At 38.0% G+C, this 23,182-nt stretch overlaps 1 protein-coding gene across 5 annotated transcripts in view; it reads left to right on the top strand.

Moving 5' to 3' along the window:
* Positions 1-23,182, top strand: part of astn1 (astrotactin 1) — a 714,709-nt gene that overhangs the window by 112,750 nt on the left and 578,777 nt on the right. For all 5 annotated transcript variants that reach the window (XM_041803561.1, XM_041803558.1, XM_041803557.1 and 2 more), the window contains exon 2: positions 9,159-9,340. In XM_041803561.1, the coding sequence (XP_041659495.1) occupies positions 9,159-9,340 (182 nt within the window). The remainder of the gene's footprint in view (positions 1-9,158; positions 9,341-23,182) is intronic.

Here is a 23,182-nt window from a genome sequence, read left to right as displayed (position 1 = left end):
AGTTCACCAAGAGGCACGTAGGAGACTCCATGGTGGAGCGGAAGAAAGTTCTTTGGTCTGATGCGACCAGAATGGAGCTTTTTGGACATGAAACAAGACGCAAAACTCTGCACATCACCACAAACACATCATCCCCACTGTGAAGCACGGTGGTGGCAGCATCATGTTGTGGGGATGCTTCTTGGCAGCTGGCCCTGTAAGGCTTATTAAGCTCGAAGGTAAAATAAATGTTAATTTCTCTGCAAGACCATGAGCCGAAGGGTACAGAGGAAGCTACATAGAAATGTTTTTTTTCACATTAACAATAAAGAGCCCTCTAATACTCCACCATTGTTTTAAACTAGAGATGAGTTATACTGAATTTGTTCTGATACACAATATACCAATACTTACCAATTGGTTTTGGAGATTACAAATATTGAAACATATGTATAACTGTAGTTCAGACATAAAGTGTAAGTTCTTAGAACACATTTTAAATGAAGAGAATGAGGATGAACACAGAAAAGACCTCAGCTGGTGTATGTTTGTTGATTCTGCCTAAAACTGTACAAACTTACTCATACCTATGGCTGAATTTTCCTGGTGATTTATGGGTTGTTATGTTTTCTTTTCTTTTTAAACTGCTGAAATGACCTGGCTTGTTACATCAGCATGACCCTCATTATGAATTAACTGTGTTCTTAAAACCAAAATTGATGTTATTAAGAAAAGGATTAAAAAAAAAATCTCTCAGTGTGTGCCCATAAAACCCTGAATTATTCAGAGCAAAATGAAAAAAAATATTTTTCTCTCCTGCAAAAATGGGGATATTAACATTGTTTATGGGGTTTGTTCTGATGTTGTATTATAAGGGATGGGTGATGTTTTTGTACAGTGGAAACAGAGTGACTGCACTCCAGCACATGCGTACTGTACATCAGCTATACATCTTCAGTGGCAACCTGATATCAGAACTCACATGCTCACGTTATGCAAACAGCAGCTCATACATCATTCCTGTGAATCTTATACCATAGCTGCGTTACCTACATGCCATAAGCAGTGAATCCAATAGTGATAAAAATGAATGAGGGTGAATTAGCCACCAGCTAGGAGGCTGACAGTGTCTCTTTAACAGCTTTTCTTCCTCACATAAGGGACATGGAGACGTATTATTTCATTGGTTGAAAGACTTAAAAAAAAAAACAACAAAAAAAAAAAAACAAAAACAAATGGTACAGAATGAAGAGCGTTTTTTTTTTTTACCCAGAAGACCAGCTCTTTTTAAGCTGAGACGAACAATCCAAATCTCTAGAAAGAGCCTCAATTACCACCACTCTGAGCAAGGCTGGATATCCATGAATACAGTCATGCCTTTTGTTCATTAGTTCTGCTCAGTTCCTCACTTCAGTGTTTCATAGGCCTGCAAATATGTATATTAATATTTCATGAAATAAATAACTAAAATTAGTGAAAAAAAAACAAAGAAGATGAAAAGAACAAAAATAATGAAAAATACATATATTTTTATATAATATGTATTTGTAAAAAAAAGATAAAAATGAAAATTATATACAGTGCTTAACACATTTATTAGACCACCCTAACCAAAGTAAGGTTTATGCCACAGCTGCCATAAATTAACAGCATTGGTAATTACCAAAATCATTTTTTATGTTTCTGCAATGGTTAATACACCAACATGTAGAAGCTCTTTAACCCAAATGATATTTTTAATGGCTGAAATATAATTATTATTGTTATCCATGAATTTTCTAATTTACTGATTTACAAAAAAACCTGAAAAAATAGTAAAGCACATTAATAATTCTTGATAAATATGTCAAATGATAGCTATTTACTTGCATTCCTGAAAGAAAAAAATGAGTTTCAGTGGTTGAATGTTATGCTTGATTCATTTCTGACTTCTCAGAGAAGCCCAGTGAGCCGGCTCAAATTTGGGTATAAAAAGGTGAATCCAGTTTAAAATCCCTCATTCCTGTTCAAAATGGTAAAACGTGGAGAGCTCACTGAAAATAAATGAGTCTGCATTAAAGCACTTCATGATGCTGGATGGTCTCTAAGACAAAAATGACAGGTGGTCTAATAAATTTGTTAAGCACTGTATAATTCAAATAAATGAAATTAATGATTGAATGTCAAATTTGAATGAAATAAATTAAAAAAATAGTGAAAAAAACAAAGAAAAATAATTTAAAATGCATATTGAATGTATGTTTAATATGTTTTAAAAAAAAACAATAAAAATGCATATTATAAATGTGTATATATTCAGTAATTTCCTGTTTTTATTTTTTATTTCTGTTTAGTATTTTATCTTTTTAATTGCTTATTCTGTTCAAATTTGACATTCAATCACTGAATTCTTAATTTCATCTTTTTGTATTTTTTTATTTCATTTTGTTTTTTGCTTGAAGTTTATTTGTTAGTCTTCTCAATTAAGTCTTTTTTGTATTTTTTTTGTTTTTTTATTTATTTTTTCAGTTCTTTTTGTTTTTAATTTTTAGTTCTTTTTTTCTTCTTAGTAGATTCAATTGGCTGCAACTGATTCTGTAAAAAATATCATTTGCATCACTTAATGCACCTCACATTCTTGCTTGAGATTAACTGACGAGCAGCAGTGAGTGACACTGGCTTTGAATGCAGAGTGGTCATTTTTAGAGTGAGCACTGCTCATATCATCATTTATGTCATAAGACAAAACCATTGTAACCATAAAAATGAAAGCATGTGGCTCAATACTGTTTAATTCCTATTATCTTGGTTTAAAGATCTTGGAAAGCTTAAATGTTAATCATGAATTGAATCAAATTAATCACCCAGCCCTACCACTTGTTCTTCTAATGATCATGCATTGTGTGACTTCTGCAGTCAGCCTAAAGCAGACAGTAAAATAACTGCAAGTTTTGTGCTTCTGCATCCATCTTTCCATTTAAATATGCTATTCAAGAGGTCATGCTGGGATAGTGTTGATTATGTCCTGATAGTTTCTGTTCTCAGAGACACAGACGATATCAAACTGTGTTTTTTTAGCAGGCTGCAGAGCACTCAGTCACTAGTTACTTACACAATCTCCGTGTTTTTGAATATGTTTTCTCCTTGAAGCTGCAGAGGTGACATTGTGCAAGGATTTTAATCAGATCTTTAATTAGCTGTGCCACTATTTTAAGACTGGAGGAACACAGCAATATTAAAAAGAGAGAACAATGCTGGAAAGCCCTGATTCATTAGAGAGCCACATTGTGCAGGTGCAAAGTTGCTGTAAGTGGCTCCTGAAGTTTGCTCACTGCGCAAAAGCCTGTGATCAGCAGGAAAATCCTGCTTGCAGCTACATCTTATAGGCAGTAATCAGTGTAATGGTCTTGTATAGCATGGTGTTAGCCTGTGTTTAAATATAGAGCTCCGCGCTGGGCCTTAACTTTGACACGTAGCGTTCTGGCTGACAGCTTGATGCCTTGTTTCATACTTAATGTCTGCTCTGTCGCCTCCTCCGTCTAGTTCTTGTTGTTCCCGTCCAGATTCTCATCTCTCCCGTTAACACAAGTGCTTTAACTCGCTCGAGTCACTCAGTTCTGGGCTTTTTCCTTTTGATCAGGCCAAATCCTCATTATTATTTACAGACCCTGATCTCTCCCTGCTACCAGCGCTGCTCCACTACACTCATACGGTGGACTTTGATCAATTATGGACTATCTGCTAATGGACTGTGTCCCTTCAGTGCTCCCCCACCAGCCCTCTCTGCTCTGCATTGTGCTTGTAACTGCTTCTCTTTGCTCCTCATTGTGACTTCTGTGTGCAAAATGAGCTTTAATTATTTGATAGCTTGTGCATCAGTAGAAGTAGCATGATATGTCTGGACATTAGGCTTGTGTATAGCACTAGGTCGTAGTAGCAATTAGTGTAATAGTCTGTTTCATGGTAGAGTGTCCAAAGTCATCCATAAATATTGTAAAGAGATACGCTGTGCACCATGCTGCAAATAACACCACTAAAAAAGAACTGCTGTGCAAATTCTTAATTAGAAATTTAAGGGGAACAAAGACCCCTGCTACCAATAAATGAAAGTACAATCTAGCAGTTTAAAATGAGCTAAATGTGGCGTCTGATGTAGAAGAATGGTGAATGAAAAGTGAGTAAGCACTGCTTAGGGTAGTGGTTCTCAAACTTTTCAGCCCGCGACCCCCAAAGTAAAGGTGCCAGAGACCGGGGACCCCCACTGTACCTGAAGGTGGTTGAACACAGTCATATACAATTTAGAATAGTCATGTGGAGACAAGGCCGTCTTTAAGGGGGGTAAATGGGAGAGCTCTCTGGCACTCAGCCAAACTGGGGGCCCATAGAGGTCAACAAAACCATGGTCTATTGTAAAGTTAAGCTGTGATATCCATATTTTGCATTCAACCTGAAAAAATAACCACTCTTATCAAAAAACAAATATCTTTTAAATTATTTGCATGGTAAATAGCCTTCTCAAAAATGAATAAATCCTCTTTGTTAATAAAAGAATCAAAATTTGTTTTAAAATCTCTACAGTGGGTTAATAATGGTCAACTATGGTGGAAAATCTGGTGAAACTGGATTTTAAAAGTAGCTGAAATGGGTTGAAAAAATAACAAAAATAGCAAAAGATGGCAAATATGGGTTAATGTGGCGAAAATGGGCATGGATAGTGGTAAAAGGGGGTTAAAAAGTGGCTGAAATGGCTTTAAGTTCACATAAATGGGTGGAAATTTGGTGAAATGGGCTGAAAAATAGTTAGAAATCTGGCAAAAAGGGTTAAATGAGAAAGAAAACATATGCAGATATTGACAGAAATTAGTTTAACTAGCAAAAATGGGCATATTAAATGGTGAAATGGGGTTAAAATGGACGTAAAAGGTGGTAAAAAAGGGTTAATAGTAGCAATAATGGGTCAACAGAGGCAAATTAAGCTTAATTGGTTTAGAAGTGGCAAAAACAGGCAGAATTAAAGTGGTGGAAAGGGTTTAATACTGACAAAATTAGGTGTTAAACAGCAAAAATTTGTTAAAATTGGTGGGAAAAATAATGAAAGGAGTTAAAATTTGACAAAATTGGTATAAGTAGCAACAGTGTAACTTAGTTACATCTTAGTTTTTTAGGGCATCTGGAGACCCCATCTCAGTGTCTCAGAAAATTAGAATATCATGAAAAAGTTCAATATTTTTTGTCACTCTTTTCTGAAAATGAAACCCATTTATTATATAGACTTTTTACACATAGAGTGAAATATTTCAGGCCTTTATTTCTTGAAATGTTGATGATTATGGCTTACAGATAAGAAAACCCAAAATTCAGTGTCTCAAAAAATTAGAATATCACATAAGATCAATTAAAAAAAGGATGTTTTAAACAGAAATGTCAGGCTTCTGAAAAGTATGATCATTTCTATGCCTTCAATACTTGGTTGGGCCTCCTTTTGCATGAATTACTGCATCAATGCGGCATGGCACAGAGGCGATCAGCCTGTGGCACTGCTCAGGTGTAATGGAAGCCCAGGTTGCTTTGATAGCAGCCTTCAGGTCACCTGCATTGTTGGGTCTGGTGTCTCTCATCTTCCTCTTGACAAGCCCCCATAGATTCTCTATGGGGTTCAGGTCAGAATCAATCACAGTAACACCATGGCCATTGAAGCAGCTTTTGGTACCTTTGGCAGTGTGGGCAGGTGCCAAGTCCGGCTGGAAAATGAAATCGGCATCTCCATAAAGCTCGTCAGCAGAAGGAAGCATGAAGTGATCTAAAATGTCCTGGTAGATGGCTGCGTTGACTGTGGACTTCAGAAAACACAGTACAGTACCTCCTCCAGACTCTGGGACCTTGAAGAGTGGAGAGGCACAGAATCCACGTTGCTTTAAGTCCAGTGTGAAGTTTCCACAGTCAGTGATGATTTGGGCTGCCATGGCATCTGCTGGTGTTGGTCCACTGTGTTTTCTGAAGGGCTAATATAACGGGTTAGTTATCCACAGGAAGTTTACTTCAGTATGAGACCCAACACTCTGGTATCGGAATCGGTATCACAAGGAAAAAAACAGTATTCGAACATTTCTAGACACAACCCTGGTGGTGTTCTGGAAGTCCTTACATATTAACAGGGGAATGGGAAAGTCGACACCTTTATGGGTAGATGTGGTGAGAAAGTATTGCCAAGGGTATCGTCCTGGCAGGTAGTAGGGTTGCCACTGGCCCCTGGTCATGATGTCAATGTCCCAAGGGCCCAAAAACCACTGGCAGTCTCAGGGTGTGTTACCAGGTGTGAAAAGGCCTGGACAAAAGAGATGCCATCGAGCTTGACTGTGGCTCAACACACATCTCAACATGTGTTGAGCTTGACTCAGAGCCACCCCTTTGACCACCTTTGACTGTGACAATGGTAGATGTTCTACCACTCCAAACATCTAATAGTAGAAATGAGTGAGTGAAAACAGCAACATAGAGGACCTTGTAAATGGATGTTTGGGGATGACACAGTTTTTAATAAATCTGTTGCTAATTGTATTGTCTGTCCAACCAGATATTATTAAACCCTGCAAGTCCATGCAGTTTACAGCCAAATGTTGATGTCATTCTGCCAGGATGTCTACACATTATATGACCTGTGAGTATGCAGAGCTGTAAGTCTGATAATGGCTCAGTTTTTAGCCAAATGTAGACATTGTGTAGTCTGAATGTCTAGACATTGTGTGACATGTGAATATGCAGTCAAATCCCTTAGATAGGAACAAAACTTTGCTGGAGCTGGAGCGTATTGGAGTAGTTTGTTTGTGGAGTCGGTGTTTGGATTCAGCGTGCAGCCTTGTTTGCTCTCTCTGTGATCTATATTTCGATTTATGTCTCCCACTCAGCACTCTTACTTCTCAGGACTTATGAGCCTGATGCATCTTTGCTGCTCTTCAAACTTACATCACAGAAAATCACCCATAAAGCCCTGTGATGCATTTCTAATGTTTTCCATTTCTGCACCGTGTGCTTTGGCATACAGAACTAATGCTCGAAACAGTGAGCTGTGGAAAGGATTGTGTAAAGAGCTGTGGAATGACGCAAAACCCAAAAGTTTCTTCAGCTCCACTGCAAACAAATCATCACTTTACTCATCATTATCTTTGATACAGTAATGGACAAAAGTATTGGCACCCCTAGAATTTTTCCATTTCTCCCAGAAATTGTTGCAATTACAAACACGTTTATTTCCTTTATGTGCATTGGAACAACACAAAAAAAGAAGAAAAAAGACAAAATTGACATAATTTTACACAAAACTTAAAAAATGGGCTGGACAAAATTGTCGGCACCCTCAAATTAATATTTGGTTGCACACCCTTGGGAAAGAAATAACTGAAACCAATCACTTCCTATAACCATCAACAAACTTCTTACACCTATCAACTGGAATTTTGGACCACTCTTCTTTTGCAGACTGCTCCAAGTCTCTCAGATTTGATGGGTGCTTTCTTGCAACAGCAACTTTAAGATCTCTTCATGGGTGTTCAATGGGATTTAGATGCAGACTCATTACTGGCTGCTTCAGAACTCTCCATTTCCAACCATTTCTTGGTGCTTTTTGAGGTATGTTTGGGGTCATTGTCCTGCTGGAACACCCATGACCTCTGACGCAGACCCAGCTTTCTGACACTAGGCCCTACACTGCGGCCCAAAATTTTTTGATAGTCTCCAGATTTCATGATTCCTTGCACACAGTCAAGGCACCCAGTGCCAGAGGCAGCAAAATAACCCCAAAACATCCTTGAACCTCCACCATGTTTGACTGTAGGTACTGTGTTCTTTTCTTTGTAGGCCTCATTCCATTTTCTGTAAACAGTAGAATGACGTGCTTTTCCAAAAAGCTCTACCTTAGTCTCATCTGTCCTCAAAATGTTCTCCCAGAAGGATCAAGGCTTACTCAGGTACATTTTTGCAAACTCCAGTCTGGCTTTTTTATGTCTCTTTGTCAGCAGTGGGGTTCTCCTGGGTCTCCTGCCATAGCGCTTCATCTCATTCAGATTAAGACGTATGGTCTGAGCTGACACTTTTGCACCCAGAGTCTGCAGGACAGCCTGAATTTGTGTGGAAGTTGACTGAGGATGTTTATCCACCATTCCAACTATCCTGCGTTTCTTGTTTTTGGCAATTTTTCTCTTCCGTCCACGTCCAGGGGTTCAGCCAAAGTTCCATGGGTTATAAACTTCTTGATTATTTTACACACAATGGACTAAGAAATTTCAAGATCTCTGGAGATGGTCTTTAACCTTGAGATTGTTCATATTTTTCCACAATTTTGTTTCTTAAGTCCTCAGACAGTTCTGGGCTCTTCTTTCTCTCCTCCATGCTTGGTGTGACACACACAGACAGACAACACAAAGGCTGAGTCGACTTTTAGACATTCTAACTGGCTTCAGGTGTGATTTCTAGATTGCCAGCACCTGTTACTGCCACAGGTGAGTTTAAATGAGCATCACATGCTTGAAATAAAATGATTTACCCACAGTTTTAAAAGGGTGCCAATCATTTTATCCAGCCCATTTTTGAGTTTTTTTTTGTAAAATTATGTCAATTTTAGCTTTTTTCTTCTGTTTTCTTGTGTTGTTCCAATGCACATAAAGGAAATAAACATGTATACCAAAAACATTTGTGGGAGAAATTGTGTATTTTCTGGAAAAATTCCAGGGGTGCCAATACTTTGGTCCATGACTGTATGTGTTCTTCCTGAGGTGGAAGTACATGGTAGGTAATTTTTTGGTGAAGACAGGGTTAACAGCTGGCTGTGTTTGGAAGTTTTACAGTTAAAGATGGTCAGTTGCATTTCAAAGTTACACAGTGCTGAAAGCAGGTGACCAGAACACTCTGTTGAAATGGACTTGATGCCCTCTCCCAGTTGAAAGTTATGGAACTATTATATTGACTTTGCAGCAATTATTTCAAGATGGAAAAGTCATATTTCATTGTTTTCATATTTGAACGCAGGCATGCCTGTCAAAGGTCTCCTCCTGACTACTAAAAACCAATGTCATAAAGGGTTATTTCATAGCTCAGATTTCAGTGAATTTTCCTGATGATGCTGTCAGCTGTTGTTAGGAAATATTGGCCGTGAGAGCGAACATCTTTTCATTTAGCCTCCTTTGTTTGTCTTCTGTCTCTGGCAGAGATCTCTGGGAATTCAGAGGACATCCCTCTGGTGCGCTGGAGGCAGCAGTGGCTGGAGAATGGGACCCTTCTCTTCCACATCCACCATCAGGACGGCAGCCTGAACCTGCCCGAGCCCACTGAAGACCCCGCCAACAACTCTGCAAAGGAGGAGCTGCGAATCCTGCACATCTCTGTCATGGTAAAAGCCTCCGCTGGAAATGTTTTTGAAGTCTAGTATGTCTTTTCTCTTGACATGCAATTGAAGAACTTTTTAATTTGGTGAACTTTTTCATTTGCAAAATTAAAATGCTTAGGAAGAGAAATTACTTTCCCCCCACTGTATCATTAAGATGGATATAGATTTAGAATTATACAGTTGTTTTTGCAGTGTAATTTCCCTGCAGCTATAACACAGAGATACCATCTTTAAAATAAGATAACATGTCCCTCCTTCTTGTTTTTGTTTCTCTGTGTATTCCAATGAAACAGCTGACTGCACTCCTTTTAGACTGAAGCTCTAAAGGAGCAGATTAATCCTGCAGATGTCTGTCATGGTATGATGGCTGTTTGAGAGGCAACAGTGTTTCATTAGAAAACATCTCTGTCTCACAGTTCACTCTCTGCTATAGTAACCTGTCTTTGTTCCAAGAGAACATGAAATCTCTCTCAAAGCTTTGCAAAAAACACAGATCTACCACTGACAGATTTGTTTATCCAGGACACATACTGGGTGACTAGTCTGCTTTTCTGCAGGCTGCCACAGGGCATAGACACGTTCAACATGGAGTATGAGAGTGTTACAACTCCACAGACATGGAGAGATGAGTGGATTCCTGTTTCACAGCAATGGGCTTCTCACTGCTTTCACCTAGGGCTGTTAACATTTAATTAATTGCTGAATTTTGATAGTTAATAATGATTAGTCACATTTTAAATAGCATTTTTAGTAATCTAATAAAAATGTCCCACATTTAAAGACAAACTATCAGTTCAGATGCAAGAAGGAGATGGAGTCTAAAGGTCCAGGGATGAGACTGTATCCTTGGTGGAGGTCACTGAGGTAGGAAGCTCCTCAGTGGCAAGGCGCCTTGTGCAGATGAGATCCGCCCTGAGATGCTGAAGGATTTGGATGTTGTTGGGGTGTCCTGACATGCCTTTTTAATGTAACACACCTAGAAAAACATCAGTTTAAGGCTGGGAAAGGCAAGGTGTGCCTTCTCCCTACTCCGTCCCATCTGAGAGCTGGAGAGTTGTGAAAACAGACATGAGGCAACTAGAAGTTTTTCACGGTGGATGGCCAGGAGGTATATGCGATTACATTCAGATGGTTGAGATGGCCTGGGCATGTGCTGAGAATGGAGCAGAACCAGATCACAAAAGTTGCCTTAAAATGGACACCACCAGGCAAAAGAAAACCTGGGAGGCCTAAAAACACTTGGCGCAGAACAGTGTCACAGGAGCTGAACAGATGAACCTGTCATGGGGAGGGGCGCAACAAGCTGCAAAGGACAGAAGACAATGGAGAAAGCTCATTGAAGCCTCATGTCCCATCGGGGATGAAGAGGAGTAAGTAAGTAAAAAAGATACAGGAGGAACAATGTGGATTCTGTCCTGATCTTGGGCCAGTGGGCCAGCTCTTTACCCTTGCAGGGTCTTTGAAGGGAATGTGGGAGTTTGCTCATTCGGTCTACATTTGTTTTGTGGATATGGAGATGGCTTTCGATTGCAGAACTTGGGAGTGGCATTAGCCAGTGTTTTTTGTCGTTTCCCCTTTGTTATCCCTGCTTTCATGCACCAGACAGAGCCGCCCCTGGCCAAAGTGAGGCTCTAAGCAGACTCTGATATGAGGCCCCCCAACACTGCGACACCCCCTAGACACCATCGCCTCACTTTACAGTACTCATACAAAATGATCATAAAATAACTAAAATAGATATTATTGAAATAATAATTAAAACAAAGTCGTTGTGATTTAGCCTGAGTTAGATGCACATAAAAGACATCCTCGATGATGACTCAGTTACAACCAAGAATGATATCGTACCAAAAACTACCACAGACCTGTGTCTTTCAGCAAAACTAACTTTTATCTGAGAAAAGTCACAAAAATGATCATTTATTTAAACCGGTGATACTGAATGTGTGGCTCCTAAACCACATGTTGCTCTTTTGCGATGATTTGTGGCTCTTTAGTAACTTAATTTGAAATATTATTCCCACAGAAAACCTTAAAAAGGGAAACTTTGACCACAGAAATTATCCATTGCAACTCACTTTAATCAGTGTGTTTCCCACAGTGATATAACAGGCTGTAACTGTCAAACTTGATTGTCAGCCTATATCTTTTTCTGTTCCTGTCCATTGCCCTTATTTGCATTTTTTCCACAAATTTTTACCACCTTTAATCAATTTATACTGCTTTTAGCCCATTGTTGCTGCTTCTTTTTGCCACTTTTATCTCACGTTTACCAGTGTTATACTGCTTTTTGCCCATTTTTCCATTAAATGCCACTTTTTTCCCATTTTGTCCCTCTTTGCTAATTTTTTCCACCTTTTTGCTGATTTTTGCAAATACAAGCCACTTTTCACTCATTTGTTACCATGTTTTTGCTGTTTTTTTTTTTTTTTTTTAAGCTATTTTTGCCACCTTTAACTTATTTTTATTGCCACTTCAACCCATTTTTGCCATTTTCACCACTTAGATTGTGGCTCTTGCAAACATATTTTTCAACAGTTTGGCTCTTTGGTTGTGAAGGGTTGAGTAATACTGCTTTAAATCATCAGCGTATTACTTGTTACTTGGTGTAATCAAAGAAATCGTGTTTTTAATTTCCCTCTGTCTTGTTTTTTTTTAAAGGTCATCACTGTGGGTTAATTATTTTCATCATAACAGTTATCCCTCTGTATTAGCTATCTGTTTAATTGGGGTCTTCTCCTGAACATTAAAGCATAAACCAGCTGATCTTGCCCCCTTCACCCCCCCTCAAACACACCCCTGCACCCCTCCCTCTCTCACACACAGCAGCTCATCAGTTATGATTCTTTCTCTTCCTCACCCTCTGCTTCAGTGTCATCACCAGTAGCCTTTCTTTTATTAAAGGGGCGGGGCTTGCAACTGACATGCCCTGTGTCAATAACAAGCTCATACCACTTTATAAAGTAAACTTTTTTTTTTTTTTGTAAAGGGCAACGGATAAGAATATGTCACATTGCTTCAATTAAGGACAGATGATGTTTTACTAAACCTCATTGGTCCCCTCAACCTGGTAGGCCTGAGAAAGCCCCTCCCCCTTATTGGGGTGGTCCTGCATGCTCCTGGTTTAACCCTCAGACATCACTTTAATTTACTACCCTTTAAAGCCATTAACGACAAAAATGTCCACTTCCAAAAAACTGCTATAAAAACTTAACAGATTAATATTTTTTCTCCTTTATTTGCACAAATCTCTTAAACAACTTCAGCTGTGCTCAAAACTATGAAACTTTCAATCATTTTGAGGATTTTAACCCTTAAAATGCCAGTTTGATTACTTAAAGATCAAAACGTTGGGTTAGAATGGGAGTGAATGGGACGTTTTTGTCCTTAATGAGTCAAAAAGGTAGTAAATTTTAAACCAGATGCTACACAAAAACTAATAATGCATCAAAGTTAATGTTTTGGCTAATCTTTGACATAAGCAGGACTGATTAAAAAAAACACCCCTCAACATTAGTTATCTGGAAATTTACTGTTTTGTGTGTGTGTGTGGTTTTTTTTTTTGTTTTTTTAGAAAAAATATTCCCGTCCTGTAATCAAACTGACATTTTAAGGGTTTAAAAGGGTAGTAAATTTTAAATCAGATGCTACACAAAAACTAATAATGCATCAAGGTCAATATTTTGGCTAATGTTGGACATGTCCAAGTTGGATTTAGAAATAATGCCCCAGCCATCCAACATTTGGTTTAAGGGAGATATCACATTTTTTTTCACTTTTTTAATAAAAAAAACAAAATAAAACAAAACAAAACAAAAACACATTGACTTTAGGTAATCAAGATGGCATTTTAAGGGTTAAAATCCTCAAATTGATTAAATGTTTGATAGTTTTGAGCACAGCTGAATTTGTTTAAGAGATTTATGCAAATAAAAGTTGAAAAAAAATATTAATCTGTTAAGTTTTTATAGCAGATTTTTGGAAGTGGACATTTTTGTCCTTAACGGCTTTAAAGGGTAGTAAATTTGTTTCACAGTCTTCCCCTGACCCATAAGAGCAGGGGTGTCAAACTCAATCACAGGGGCCGGATTCTGAACTTGGGTCTAACCTGAGGGCCTAACAGGATCGATATTTAACCGTAAAATGTCAACCTTATTTTCACCAGAAATGAATTAAGGGGGTAAAAACTTGATGATAAATGATTTTGCGATTAAAAGGTGAACATAAGTTAAAAACTCAAAATCTTAGATAAAAAGTCAAACTTAAAAAGTTTAAAAGGTAAAAACATGACATTTAAAGTCAAAATAATGTTTTAAAAGGCCAAATATGAGATAGAATATTGAAACCATGAATTTAAAAGTCAAAAACTGAGATGAAATTTAAAATCATGATTTTTAACAGTCAAAATATGAGGTAAACATCGAAATCATGAGTTTCAAATGTCAAAATATGAAATCAAATTAAAAATCATGCATTTTTGAGGTGAAAAAAATGAGATAAAATGTAAATTTAGGAGTTGAAAAAGGTCAAAACATGAAATAAATGTCAAAATCATGATTTTAAAAGGTCAAAAAAACTCAGATAATATTCAAAATAATGTGTTTTTAAGGTAAAAAAATGAGATAAAAGTTAAAGTTAGGAGTTGAAACAGGTCAAAACATGAGATAAAAGTCAAAATCATGACTTTAAAAGATCTATATGGGATTTAAAATGTAAAATTATTAATCTAAAAGTTAAAAACAGAGATAAAAAGTCAAAAGTTATGAGATGTAAAGGCAAAAATATGAAATAAAAAGTCAAAACCATAACTTTTAGTCATAACTATGGGATGAAAATTTGAAAATATACAGAAAACTCAAATTTCATTCCCACTTTCCTGACTTTTTATCAAACTGTTTACTTTTTCTATTTTTTATGACTCAGCAAGGATGTTATAAATAATTAAGGTTAAGTTTACGTTTTTATACTGGAGTAAATCTGCAGACCTCTTACTGGTGGGCCAGTTATAATAAAAATCTGGTGGGCCGGGTATAACTGCACCACGGGCCAGATTTGGCCCCCGGGCCTTGAGTTTGACACCTGTGCATTAGAGCAATTGAAATTTGAATTCAAAAATTTGCCTTGAAAGAAACTTTGTTGCAAAAAATTAGACCATATGCACTCACACAACCAAAATGGTGAGCAGAGAAAGAGGAAAAATTTGCCCAAATGCACAAAAATGTCCCTAGTGATGCCTGAGGGTGAGGAGCAGCATTAGCGTATCGCTGCACAAGCCAAAGCTGACACACAGCTAACATGCACCCCGTCTGAAACAGACATGGCGTGAGTAGTAAGCAGCTGCTGCCCCTCTAAGGCACTTCAACTAAATTTTGATTTTAATGCAATTAAAAATCATGAATGTTTTTATTTGTTACATTATTCTCAGCATAATTAACTTCTTTAACCCAGATTTAAACATAAAAAATAGATGTTTTACCCTCTTTCCTCCCTGTTTCCTTTGTACAGCCTACAGGCAGTGAAAAATCAGTGTTTCTGTGTGAACACATATTTGTAGAGTGCCACATTTCAGTAACAGAATGTAGATTTTTGTATGCCTGCACTGTATCAAACCTTATCTGCTATGTCGGCAGAGTAGGAAATGGATGCTTAGATCTTGCAGCTTCCTCCCCTTGCCTGCGGAAATGTATATTTATTAGATCTTAGATATGCCACACCTACTCCCAGTGCCCTTTTCCAGCCCAAAGACATTACAATCGCACTTTGATGGATGATGTGTATTTTCAGACATTGAAAGCATATTATAGCTGCATACACAAATGATTAGTCAGCTTGAGGAGACTTTTGCCAGCAGCTACATCTGCTGAAAGGAGGAGGGAGGCACACTTTCACACCCACTGAATGTCACCCATTTCAGGTCCATGAAACAGCTGACCTTGACTATCCTTTGCATGTTTAGCATGTATGAGCAACCATCAGGCAGATATATGGACCCAGAGGCGTGAGTGGTGACAACATTTTTAAGTGCAAATGAGAAATCCAGTGCCGAGGTTCTGCTTCTTACCTCTTTGATTTTCCTCTAATCTCACATTTTTAGTCCCTGCTCTCTCTGCGTTTCACATCCCATCAACCTCAGCTCTGTGTCTTTGTGCTACCTGCTCTGCTAATTCCTCATCCTGAAAGAGCTGGGGTGGCAGCACTGCCACAGCGGTGTTTTTCATGAAGGTGTGGGTAGAGAGGGATTAGCATGCAGATTGAGCAGACCGTGACAACAGATGGAAGCAGTGTTGCCGCTGCGCTGCCCAGGCCCCGCTGCAGCTTGCCACCCGGCTGGAGGCCCCGACCTATAAATCCAAAGCCGTGTCACCCGTTCGGCTCCTTGTGGATACAAAAAAGGGTCCTGAAGGCTGCTTTACGGGCTTTTCAGCTCAAGCTCACACCTGTCACTGGAGCTCTCTCCATGGTGTGTTTTAGCACACTGCAGGTCAGCAGCCGTCAGCACAGACAGTGGTGTGGGAGACGTGACAGAGGCAGGGGGAGACAGCTTTGGATGTCTCAGTTACTCAAGGTCTCCGAGAAACCGGTATACAACAAGACGTCAGAGAGGTACGACATAATTGTGGTTTGATTCAGGTTTAACATAAATAAGGTTTTCAGAGTTTGGGATTATTTTACTCTGGGTTTTAAAAGGACTGTAAGCATTAACACTTTAATCATGATAAGATTAAGGTAAAGAATTGACACATTTGATTTTTTTAACAACATTAATCACTCTTTTCACTCTTAGACCTACTGTGGTTAAGCTACTGCAGAGGTACTGCAAAAATGCCCAAATTATGAAAGAAAAAAACAAAACAAAAAAGCAGATATTCACTGAACCCAAAACTGCCACAAGTTCAGAGAAAGAGAGAAAGAGAGTGAGCATGGAAATGCGCGATCATCGTTAAGTGTAGAGGTACAAAACATTAACTCAGAGATATAAGACACTTCTGATTAATTCTGAGTTGTTAAACTCAAAAACACATCGACGCCTCCTCACAAACATGCAGGAAGGTGAATAATTTCTATTAATTCTGCTAAAGTGGCACTTCTTTCCTGCCTGCTGGTTGTGTCTGCCTTCTGTCACAACCTGTACATTACTAAATGCATTTATCCACTAGTCAGAAAACACTTTTAATTTAGTCCTTTAGGCATTTCATTAAGATACACATGCTAATGCTAACGTTAGCAGCAAACAAAGACCAGAGAGAGGAAAAGCTGTCTGGTTCCAAACCTGGAGACTTTTAACTGTGAGCTTTAATTCTCTACTAAAGACTGACAGCCATAAATTTTTTTTTTAACTAGTATCATATTTAAACTCAAAAATCTGGTATTATGACGAATCTGTTAGGTATGCTGGCTATCTAACACTGAACCAGATAACCCTGACATATTTTTGCCCCAGGGTGATTTTTACACAACATATTTGTGTTCTGATAGCAACAAAGGTGAGAGGACGGTGACTTTTGACATTGAAGCTTCTGGTGTGATCTCTGACATATGTCAGCAACGCTGTCCTGAAACATTATGTCCTTTTTTACCCTTTATATTTTAAGTTAATCAGTTTATACTGGATCGAATTAGAACCAGATCAGATCAAACCAAAATTGAATCATTCTGCATTTTCATGAATCATCAGTGAACTGAATCTTAGCCTGTGAATTGGGATTCAAATCAAATTGTCTTGAGAGAGATTGACACCCCTAACCATTACCTTCTGAGCTACTTTGACAAACAACCAAGCTGCAACTTTTCATGTTTAGACCTTTTTTTTTTCCCCATACGTGTGTTGTACCTGCACATATGGATTTGAAGTTTTGTAAAATATTTATCTTGATTGGAACAAAACCTTTGTAAAGTTCATCGTACAAGAAAGAGGGTCTCAACCTTTCCAGCCTACAACCCCCAAAATAAAGGTGCCAGGGACCGGGGACCCCCACTGTACCTGAAGGTGGGTGAACAGCCAGGAACATTCAAGAATAGTCATGTGCAGACAAGGCCGTCCTTACTCTCTAATAACCACTCTTATCAAAGAAACAAATATCTTTTTTTTAACCCTCTGTGGTCCAGTGTTGCCTGTAGGCAACATAGCACTTTTTGGCCTTGTGCACTCACATAATACATTCCCAAGTATGATCAAATTCTTTTAAAAAAGTGACAGGACCTTAAGTAACCCATAGAAGTGTTTTGACTTGTCATATGACGCTCTGGATGCCATCTTGAACACTTTTTGTTCAGACATTCTCACACAAAACAGCTCGGCCATTGTGCTGCAAAAGAACTGCAAGAAAATATATTTTCCAGATATTTCTGAGGCTGGAAAAAAATGTGTACATAATTATTGGTGGGTAAAGTTTAATTTGTAGCAGTTAAATGTTGCATTTTTGATGAAGAAATAATGTAAAATTGTTAAAATATACATGTTGCCTTGAGGCAACACAGCACCATTATGGAATACTGCAAACACCGTACTGTGATGGAGTGCACAATGATACCATTACATTTTGGTATTGTGCATTTCAATGTAAATCTGTGATTACTGAAATAAAAACAAGGACAAGGACAGTGAGATTGATCACGATGAGAATGAGGATGAGGAAAGTGAAAAGTGATGTGGATCAGGATGAGGACAGTGAGGGTAAATGGACAGCAACGGATATAGAATATAGTTAGATATTAAAAACAATTATTTTCATCATTAAAGTTCAAATAACATGAATTGCAACCTGGTGAAGCTACTTTGCAATTCCAATATGCTTTAAAAAACTTTCTGTTCAAATTTTAAATCATGTTTTTTCTTGTTCATTCCATTCTATAATGGTGCAGTGTTGCCTTGAGGCAACGCATCCCAAAAAGAACCCTTCAGTTTTTTTTTTTTGTTTGATTTTTTTAGATTTTTTTCTTGTTTATTGTGTTTATTTAGTCTATTTTATGACAATACAACACCACCAATATTTTTTTTTCCACCTGGCGTTATAAATGTAAATCGCTTTTGTTGAAAAAAAAAAAAAACAGAATTAAAATGGTTTAAAATTGCTAAAATGATTAATAATGACAAAAAAAGGTGGAAAAAGTGGTGGAATTGGATTTTAAAAGTAGCAGAAATGGGTTACAAGTGGCAACAATTACATAAAAATGGCAAAAAAAAAACCAAAACAAATCAATGGCAAAATGGGCATACATAGTGGTAAAAGGGAGTTAAAAAAATGGCTGAAATGGCTTTAAATTGGCAAAAATAGGTGGAAATTGGGTGAAAAAGGATGAAAAATTGATATAAACTGACAAAAAAATTTTAACTTAGAAAAAGAAAATGTGCAGACATTGGCAGAAATCGGTTAAACCAGCAAAAATGGGCATATCAGAGAGCGAAATGTGGGTAAAATGGGTTTGAAAAGTGGTAAAAAGGGGTTAATAGTGGCAATAAAAGGTCAACAGAGGCAACATTAGGCTTCAGTGGCAAGAATTTGTTTAGAAGTGGCAAAAACAGGCAGAAAAAGTGGAGGAAAGAGTTTGAATTTGACAAAAATGGGTTTTTAGTGGCATAAATGTGTTAAAATTGGTGGGGAAATGAATGAAAGTGGGTTAAAATATGTGTAAAATGGCAACAGTGTAATTTGAAAAATATTGTTAGTTGTTTAATGGAATGTGGGGACCCCCTCTCAGTGTCTTGTGACCCCCATGGGGGTCCAGACCCCAGGGTTGAGAACCACTGGTATAAGACATACCAGTGACACTTTGATAAGGAATATTATGTAGTGTTTCATTAAAGAAAAACCACCATATTAGAAAGAATTGCCTGTAATTGTAGAGAAGAATAAGGTATATTTGATAGAAATAATGATTTTTATGTGTTATGGATTCATGCTGTCAGTGCTTAGCTCAAGCTTTGGGTTTTCAGACTCCCTCCTTTTTTAGCTGGGTTGAAATGGTCCCAGGTTTACACATCCTGTCCAGGTCAGCCCAGCTGGAAAGCAGAACATCTAATCGGCCACAGTTCATCGCCTGGCCACCGTGCCCACCATGAAACTGTTTATGCTTAATGGATGAGTTGGAGCTCCAGCACTTTTTCTTAGGATTGAAGTCCAGCCAAGCTTATTATGGACCTGATCCTGAAGGGGAATCAGGTTCAATGAACTGCACTAAAGTTAGGATCCAAGGCCAGAAAAGTGATTTTATTTGCTCCAGCCAGCCTGAAAATACATTTCTTTTTCCAGAACGATCATTTCCAGTCATACTCCTGTAAAGTTGAAGTGTGCTGTTCTAAAGTTGGAGGCTTCCTCATGCAGGGTTCAAAGCTTCTCCCAGTGCACTCACGTCCAACAAGGTGACCACAGTGTCCTTCACTGACTGCGCTGGATCATCCATAATAGATGACTAACCTTGTGTATGTGTGTACCAACACCAGGCGAGCTCAGAACACACATCCCCGACTTCAGCGCCAACCCCGCAGGCACAGCAACTAGAAAGTAAATCCCAACTCTCCAGCCAAATAAAGACAAATGAAAACACTTCACATCTAAAACAGCATCAGATATTCAATGTGGCATGATTGTTTTTTCCCATAGAGACACTTAAGCCCCACTATATCATTGCTATACACAATTCCTCTTTTTAATTTCCAAATATTAATCAGCTGCTGAATTGCCACGGGGCCTCAAAGGATCAATCCAATCATGGCATACAGTAAGGAGGTATCCAAACAAACCGAGCCAATTACATTATACCATGGACTAATATGGTTCTGCAGGCTGAGGATTTAGATTAGCTTTTTTTCTCCCCATGTGGAGCTGTATTGTTTTTTCCACAGAGGCTATAAAGCAACTTTTTAATCTCTGCAACCCTTAAAGTCAATCAATAACAAAACATATACACCTAGTGTCAAAAAGTTAAGAGATAATCAAAACTGCAGAATTAGTAAACCTTGATTTGAAGACGGGGACAAGACAGTCTGTATTTATTATCATATATTTATTTTGCTGCAGAGAAAGATCACTTCTTAGAGAGATCATCCTCAGCTGAAACTGATATTTCTGATTTATACTGACGTTGCAATTTAGCAGATGATGTAGGTTGTTTGCAATCACATGGTCATGTCCGTTGTGGGTCAGGTAGTGCCTCTAGGAATGAATGGGAACGGTGGAAATGGATCGCTATGCTGCACCAGCAAAGACAGACACCGAGTGTGATGCCTGCACTTTACTTTATCTATTTATTTACTTATCTATTTATTTCACAGTTGAACTATGTTTAATTCTGCATTAAAGTCTAACCTGAGGGCCTAACAGGGTCCACATTTAACTGTCAACCTCATCAACCTGCCGGGGACTTTGGATGGAAATTAGCCTATGGCTACAATCTGGCACATTTACATGTCCATGTCCATCAGTGTGTATTGTCCCATGTTACAAATAAATAAATAAAATAAAATAAATCAATTTTTTTTTTTACTAGTAATAAATTATGGGGAAAAGGTTAGCAATGCTGATAAATGATTTTAAGATTACAAAAGTCAAAATGTTAAGTTAAAAGGCTCAAAATCTGAGATAAAAAGTCAATTATTTGTTCAAAAGGTCAAAACACAAAATTAGATGTTAAAATAATGTTTTTAATAGGCAAATATATGAAAAAAGAAAGTCAAAATCATGTTTTAATGTCAAAAATAGAGCTTAAAATTGAAAATGGTGCACCTAAGAGGTCACAATATGATATCAAGGTCGAAATAATGAATTGACAAGGTCAAAATATGAGATAAAAAGTGAAAATAATAAATTGACAGTTTAAAATATGAGATTAAAAAGTCAAAATCATAGATTAAGTACTTCAAAATATGGGATAAAAAGTGAAAATGATAAATTGATTGTTTAAAATATGTTCCCTGTTTCGCTTCATTGTGTGAACTGTGAAGTTTGGTGGAGGAGGGATAATGGTATGGAGCTGTTTTTCAGGGGTTATGCTCCTTATCTCCAGTGAAGGCCAATCTTAAAGCTTCAGCATACCAGGACATTTTGGACAATGCTGTGCTTCCAACTGTGTGGCAGCGGTTTGGGGAAGGCCCTTTTCTATTCCAACATGACTGTGCCTCAGCGCACAAGGATTATAAAGACGTGGTCTGATGAGTTTGGTGTGGAAGATCTTGACTGGCCCGCACAGAGCCCTGACCAATCAAATGCCTTTGGGATGAACTGGAAGGGAGATTGAGAGCCAGGCCTTCTGGTCCAACATCAGTGCCTGACCTCATAAATAATTTGGCCACAAATTCCCACAGAAACACTCCAACTCCATATTTAAGTGCATGTATTTGAATACAATGTCATGACAGTCCCTGTTGGTTTCACGTATATGGAATCCCATGTTGTGCTGTTATAACATGATGCATAGAAGCTTTGGCCTACATAACCACTGACATTGGCTGTTTTTGCAGCTTGATGTAGATTTTTGACCAGTTCTGTTTTACCTCAGCTGTGTAGAAGCCCTGGAGATACAAGTTTGTTGTAGCCCAGTAGTGTGAAAAAAGCCCCTCGCTGTGCCCGCTCAACCCAAAAGGTGAGGAGCAGTGGAGTCTGTCAGAGCCGTATGGTGTCTGCTGTTAACAGCACAAAATACAGCCAGGCTGCTCCTTTGTTTGAGTCTGCTCTGCACCGCCTAAAACAGGAACATAAACCAACACGGTGAAGGTTTTAAAGAGTTACCTAACACTAAACCCACTTTTGTGAGGTTGTAAATGATCACTACAGTCACTTTATTACTTCTATTGATCCAGGATGTATTTCATAGTGATGACTTCTAGAGAAGTTTCTCTTTTTTTAGATGAAATCCAATAAGTCTGTTAGCTTGACCTCAAAAGAATGTGAAAAATCGGTGGCATTTACTTTCAGCTCCAGAACAGCCCACTGACAGCTCAGTGTGAGTGAGAGATGGCAGTTATGCAACACAAAGGAGCAGAAATGATACCTGTGTTTGTTGTCAGGTAGACGTTTACTCTGCTCAGTCATTAAATCAATGCTGTACTGAGTTTCACACAAAGCATTCACCACTAACCACCCAGGCTAGTTGGCTGTATAATAAATCCACCCACTTTAAAGCCCACTAAGTGCACGTGTTCTCCCTATTCCAAAAAAGTTGGGGCACTGGGGAAAATGTTGATAAATACAGAATGCAATGATCGTTCAATCTCATAAACCCATATTTTATTCACAATAAAACAAACAAAAGTAGCAACAATTACACAAAATTGGCAAAATTAAAAAAAAAAAAAAAACAGTGACAAAAATGGGTTGAAGTGGAAAAAATGGGCATAGTATTTATATATTTTGATTTTATTTTTATTTAACCTTTAGGACAGGGGTCATCAAGTATCTTCGCACAAGGGCCAGATTTAGTCTGGACAGAAACTCTGGGGGCCGGATTTTCAAATACACAAAAATTAAATAAATATTTTGGTCTGGTTAACATATTTGTACTTTCTTTCAAAACACAGGACATTTTTAGTCATTACCAGTGAGATCTTTCCCTTTTATCTATGATGCAGCGGGCCACAGGGAAACAGGCCTGACAACAAAGTTGGCTGAGCCCCAGATAATCCCAGAGAAGGGGCCCTCCATGATCGTGATTTAGCACCAGTATTAACTCATTTTAACCCCTTTTTGCCTCTTTAACCCAATTTTAACCCTTCTTTAACCCCTTTAAACCACTTTTCCTGCATGTTTTATCACTTTGTGCCACTTCTATCCATTTTTGCCACTTTTTAGCCTCTTTTTTACATTTTTTTTTAACATTTTTTCAACAATAGTTGCAACTTTCAACCATTTT

The sequence above is a fragment of the Cheilinus undulatus genome, linkage group 13 (genome assembly GCF_018320785.1).
Source record: "Cheilinus undulatus linkage group 13, ASM1832078v1, whole genome shotgun sequence".
Lineage (NCBI taxonomy): Eukaryota > Metazoa > Chordata > Actinopteri > Labriformes > Labridae > Cheilinus > Cheilinus undulatus.
The sequence above is the reverse complement of the archived record's forward strand: the minus strand, read 5'-3'. Positions and strand labels throughout refer to the sequence as shown.